The sequence below is a fragment of the Cyprinodon tularosa genome, unplaced genomic scaffold (assembly GCF_016077235.1).
Source record: "Cyprinodon tularosa strain WSP-4 unplaced genomic scaffold, ASM1607723v1 ctg81, whole genome shotgun sequence".
NCBI lineage: Eukaryota > Metazoa > Chordata > Actinopteri > Cyprinodontiformes > Cyprinodontidae > Cyprinodon > Cyprinodon tularosa.
Window position 1 is genome coordinate 533,413 of NW_024039574.1, and position 6,108 is coordinate 539,520.

Genomic DNA, 6,108 nt, shown 5'->3' on the forward strand with positions numbered 1-6,108 from the left:
CCATTGCCTACAGTACAACAATAATCCAGAGGACAGAATACATGCAGGTACTATAATTATCCGGTCTGTGTATAGACTGAATATTGTTCCATTACTGTTGCGCACGTTGACCAATAAAGTAGTTTCCATGCACACAAATAGAAATTAAACTTCGCTCTCATGCCAGAGGAAAGCCCACTACAAAAAGTGAAGAAAGTGATCTGTTGTAATCCGAAAACCTGAGATACAGAAGTTTGCATACAAAACTCAAAATATATCATCTGTAAAAAAGAAATATAAAATGATAAAAAAAAAAAAAAAAAGTTTGGCAAAGACAAGAAGAAGGGAAATTTAGAAAACAAAGTTACCGTAAAAACCTGGGATTAAAATGTTTGTTAAGGTTTTATTAGGGATTTCTTTCCTTTCTTTTTAAATTTCAATGTACAAAATCTGTAAGGTTTGGTTGAGGTTTAAGAGGACCCAAATGCACAGACGGAAGCTAAAGTGGTTTCTTGCAGATATAATAATTCAAAACGGTGCAACTGCAGCTAAAAACCAAAGATAAAATACAGAAAACCAAAAACTAGAAGATGTCAGGGGAAACACACATGAGGGTAAAGAAACAAGGAACCCGCGAACAGTAACTGAAGAGGAGCTGTATAAATGGGAGAGATAGAACCAATTAGCAGATGGGGAACAGGTGTGGACAGAAGCAAGGAAAAGGAGACTGACATAGGACACAGAGGCTAAACAAGAAATATATAAGAACTCAAATACAACTGGAAGAACACAAAAATGGAAATAAAACCAATAATAACTCAAAAATAAAACTTAAACAGAATCAAAACCATGACAAAATCTGTTTTTACATTTTAATATTTTTATTTTTTATATTTCACATCTTACAACATTTTTAATTATATGAATGAAATAAATCCTTTAGATGCTCTGGTCCCAGGAGAAGACTTTGTTGTTCTGCACTGACATTTGCTTGAATGAGGACCTAGGAAAAAGATTAGAATAGTCTTCCCCCACAGGGCTTGGACACTGGTAGTGGATCAGCCAGAGGATAAGTGGGACTGAGAACAGCCTGAGAGTGACAGAGGTGGGAAGAGGGAGTCTTGGCCTGAAGGTAAATAAAGGAGATCTAGAAAGATGATTGGTCTCAGAGGAGGTGCAGCATCAAGTTGATTGGCTGAAGCTTGATTGAAGGATATCAGCCGGTTTGTTCAGGTGAGGCAGAGAAAAGTCTTCCAGATTTAATTTTCACCTAAGCTACACGTTAGCAAGATACCTCGCTGCTAACTAATGTCAATAAAGTGACTTGCAAAAGCCTCTACTGCGTAAGGTAAACTTTTTCATAACAAAATACCTAAAATAATTTCTTCTCTGGCTACTTTAAAAAAAAATTGGTAATTAAGGCTGTTTGTCATTAAAGTTTAAATAACTGCGCGATGCAAAATGTACTGGATGATGCTATAAGGTAGACTTTCTGTTCTGCTTTGGCCAGTGATTAAATATAAATCCTGACTTAGAAAGAAGATAAAGGTTAATAATTCATGTAAAGAAAAACATCTCTTCTGGAAGACTGTATTTTGTACTTCACTACCATGATAACAACATGTAGCAAAGTGGAGGAACGATCTGCAAGTAATAGCAGTTATGTTCAGTATCCTGATAGTGCTGAGATAGATGGGTATCGTTTACGGTGAGTCATGCACTTTTCCCTATCAATAAACAGCAAATTTATTTTACAGTTGATGTCCTTTTGAAGAGCCATCCTTGACTCTTCCAGATGGGAGAGAGAACCTCTGGCTTCACTCAGTTTCTTCTTCAGAGACTCCAAGGTAGCATCAATCAGCCTCACTTCTCCTTCCAAACTGCAGAAACAGATAAAGTGCGGATATGGACACAGAGGAAAAGAATATAGAGGTATTTGCTGTTGGTGTCCATCTACCTGAGCTGGGCTTGATCCCTGCAGAGTTCCATGGCTGGTCTGAGAGAGCGCAGATAAAGTCTGGACTGAACCACTCTCAGTGGTGCCTCTTTGTTGTGGATGGCCTGCTGGAGAGCTTCAATGTTCCTCTCCTGACCCCCAATCTGCGCCAATATCTACAAGAACAATAAAGCAATCAATTACATGTAACCAGCCAGTCAATTTCCTGTGTGTCTATTCATGTACCTGAGTTAGCTTCATCTCCAGCTGGGTCTTGGCCTCAATTAGTTCATCGCAGTGCAGGCTAAAGGCTCGATCCACATTGGAGCATTGAACGCTCAGATCCTCAGTGGTGTCCTGCAGCATTTGCTCCACAAGCATTCTGACACACACAAGTACAGTCACATTTCTTTTTTTCAACAGTGGATGGAAATCTGAGTGAACCAACGCAACTCTGACCTTAGACTGTTGGTGGCCTGTTCCTCCTGCAAGGCCTGAGACAGGTTGTCTTGAGTAAACTTTGTCCATGATGAGGGGTTAGACACCCTGAAATAAACCAAAAGAAACCTTGTGTTTGTTAAAGTTGGACATATCTTTGACATTTGGTCAGAGTTAGACTCACTGCTTCTGCATGGTGGCTGAGCTTTGGTGATTCTGTGTATCTGGACTCATGTTACTATGTCTTCCACTGGTGTCGTCAAAGTTATAGGCCTGATATTTATCAGACCAATCCATCTCCAGTGTTTGCTGTGCGGATCTGTTCCTCCTGACTCACAGAAAACAATGCATTAAGCTTTTGCTCTTTAAAATCAATAGGCTATAAACTAAGGAAGGAGCCAGTATACTCACTTGATCTGAGCAACAACCTGAGCTGCAGTTTTCTTCAGAAGAGCCTGAATGCTCTTGATCAATTCCACCTCCTAAAAAGACACGTAAAGCAACATGTTCAACTTGCTCTTGTTGTGTTATTTCAGGATTTTCAGTAAGGATGTCCAAACCCAAACTGATTTGTTCTGATGTGATACCAATATTAAAGCTTTAAGTATTGACCAATTCCGATGTTGACTTAAACTGATACCACAAATCATTCATACATTTATTACACTTTTTGTATTTTGGAATCTTATAAAAAAGCTTGATCAAGAGATATAAATGAAAAAATTAATAGCAGTCAATAATATCAGTTATGAGAACAACTGCCATGGATTACACATCAATTGGCTGCATAAACTCTAAACTGAAGCACAAATATGCAGTGTATCCCTACCAGTATGCTGATATTGGAAATGTTAGCTGCTTTCTGATATATTCTGATTTTGTTTTCTTTTATCAGGCTGGTTTCTGATATCAGTATTGATCGGGACATCCCTGATTTTCAAGCTTAATTATTTAGAGAAACTTAGAGAAAGTTGTGAAGAAGTGGAAAGAAATAATTAACTAAATATTTTCAAGACAACAGATTATTTTATCAAAATATAAAAAGGGTTTAAGTAATTGAAGCCTTAAACTTTGAATTACTGTTTGAATTTTATTAAAAAAGTGAATAACCAAAAATTTATCCTAAAAAATATTGGGCTAACAAGGCCACTAGGAGCGCTGTAACTTCCAGGTTGTCAATACCTGATCCGTCCCAGAAGCACGATCCGTACCATCAGCTCATTGGTGCATGCGAAAACAGATAAACATTTTGGTCACCCTCAATTTTATGTAAAATAGTAAGCGTAGTAACTATAATGTGTTAAAGGTTAATAATGTATTTCTTGAGATAATAAATGCCTTAAAACTCTTTCTGTTTTATCACACATCTGTGCCTGATCTGAACGGGATCTTACGCTACTTCCCGGAGCTAATTTTTTCAGCTTTGGATTTAAACATAAATCTAGTCTTTTTGACTTTTATGTTTTCCTTTCCTGTTAACATTATCATATATATTGTGACCTAAAGAACGAACCAGCTAAAATGCAGATAAATATGGCTTAATCATATTTTGCAGGACTACTCTGAACATGTCTGATGATGACGTCAGACAAGCAATTTGACGAAGATTTAAAAATAATTAAAATTGTCTCAGAAAAGTAATAAAACATTTTTAAAGATGCATACTAGCATTCATTAGTGAGTTAAGGACATAAATAAGTATTAATGTTAACTATTAATTAATTACATTATTTATGGAATTACATTATTTATGTATATCTGGTTGCGCATGCGCAAACCAGCTGATGGTACATATCATGCTTTCGGGACGGATCGGGTTGTGATAGAGGTCTAGCACTTTAAAGTGGCACACTGAATCACATGACTAATTCAGTGACCTATTTGGCCCTCTCAAGTTACGTTTTTTGAAGTGTAGCCTGTACAGATGCACCAAGCGCTGTATATTGACTCAAAAAATGAATTTATTATATCTCAAAGTAAGGTAATACTTGGGTCAAAAGTGTATCTAGTGTTACTTTAAGGATCACAGACTTCATATTTGTTTTTCTCATTTCCATACTGCATTAGTAATAAAAAGGTTAAACATGTAGAATTATTTAAGAAACATCATGTTTATTTGTATGAGCCAGTTTAATTATTGATATATGGGCTCTTTTTTTACTAAAATAAATCTTAAATGTAGTAATGTTAAGAATCTACTGACCTTGAGCAGTTCATCTTCCACTGTGTCTCTGACCAAGGCTGCTCCAAGTCTTCTTGCTCTGCAGGTCAAATTATCAGTGACGATGGCATAAGGAACCTCAGTAGCATCCAGTGCCCTCTCCAGCCGCCTCTTTAGGATAAGCAGTGAATCTGTGTTGGCCTGCAGGTTCTCGATGTGCCGCTGCAGCTCAGACTTCCAGTAGTGGATCTCTTGGAGTCTTTCTCCAAGAAGACGTGTTCTTTCAGCCTGGGTCTTGAAAGCATCAGCCGTAGTTTCCTGGCATAAAGTCCTGGACTCCTGCTGAATATTCTGGGATTTGTGGCAGTTGGTACCGGCTTGTTCAAGGATGATTTGGTAACCAACAGTGGCTAAGTCTGAGGAAAGCTGCAAGTTGTTTGACTCCAGAGGAGAAATTTTTTCCTGGACTCCCTGAGCAGCAGCTCTGGTGTCATAATATGGCCGAGACAAAATAATTTCTGAATTCATTTTTGCCAGTTCTACTGGAGGAAAATTGATCTACAGGAAAGCTTTAGCAGCTTAAGACTAGATAAAAACCCTCCTTGGTAGTCGTGCAGCCAGTTTGTTTGCTGTTGCCTAGTAACACATGTTTGTGGGAGACACTCAAGTGACTGGTATCACATTAAGAGTGGAGGGGGTAGCAGCTTTATTCTGTTAATACACAGATGACATTACAGCCCCATAAGAAAACAATTAGAGTTTTAACGTTTTAACAAATGTTACATTAAAATTATAATACCACAGTTTTCTTGAAGAATTACAGCTTTATCTAGGATGACCATATTTTCATTTGGGAAAACCAGGACACCTTTGAGCGCGGGGAGGGTAATCTCTGTTCCCATGCATAGAGATGTCTGTGGCATGCACTCACTTAACATAGGCCTACGTAATCCTACAATAACATTATATTTACAGTTGATTTATTAAAAATGCTTTTCAGTAAAAGTCAACAGCAATAACTCCAATAACAAATGATAATTTTATTCAAGATGTATTCATTAAAAATGCTTAACAATTACTGTAATGAATGAATAGCACAATGAAAGAAATAATGTCTCATCATCGGGATTTGCTCAGTGAAGAGGAAATGTTACTTGGCGCCGAACAGTGGTGAAAATTGGAAGTTCAGTTTAATATAATACAAGTCTGTGAATAGTTTTGTCTGAAATGAATGAAAATAGTTGTTTTAATGGTTATAGAGTCAGATATGTGGCGGAAATGTTTGGTTTATCTAAAGGTTTTAATCTGTTACTGTATAAATGGGTTTGGCTGTAATTTAAGGACAGATTCTAATATATCTGCAGAGTGGGGACTATAAATCTGATAGGATTTTTATCTTCTTATTGCTGTTTTGCACAATATGCTTAACTAAGTTTTTTGTTGTTGTTGATTATTAGAGATTTTGCAGATATATTTTGTACATACATTGTTTAGATTTACTTATATATTTCTAACCCTTTTATAAAATAGAAAATCCCTTTATTGTCCTACAATGGGCAAATTTACAGAAGTAGAAAGATTATTAAAAATGGTC

The 6,108-nt window shown here is 36.8% G+C and overlaps 1 protein-coding gene across 1 annotated transcript; it reads right to left on the reverse strand.

Annotated features, from left to right (window-relative positions):
* Positions 1-841: 841 nt before the first annotated feature.
* On the reverse strand, positions 842-5,128 carry tekt4 (tektin 4). Its single transcript, XM_038271864.1, has 7 exons — positions 4,557-5,128; positions 2,765-2,835; positions 2,538-2,681; positions 2,375-2,461; positions 2,162-2,297; positions 1,937-2,091; positions 842-1,859 (listed from the first exon to the last, which is right to left on the reverse strand). The coding sequence occupies exons 1-7, from the start codon at positions 5,040-5,042 to the stop codon at positions 1,646-1,648; spliced, it is 1,293 nt and encodes a 430-aa protein (XP_038127792.1). The 5' UTR covers positions 5,043-5,128; the 3' UTR covers positions 842-1,645.
* Positions 5,129-6,108: the final 980 nt, after the last annotated feature.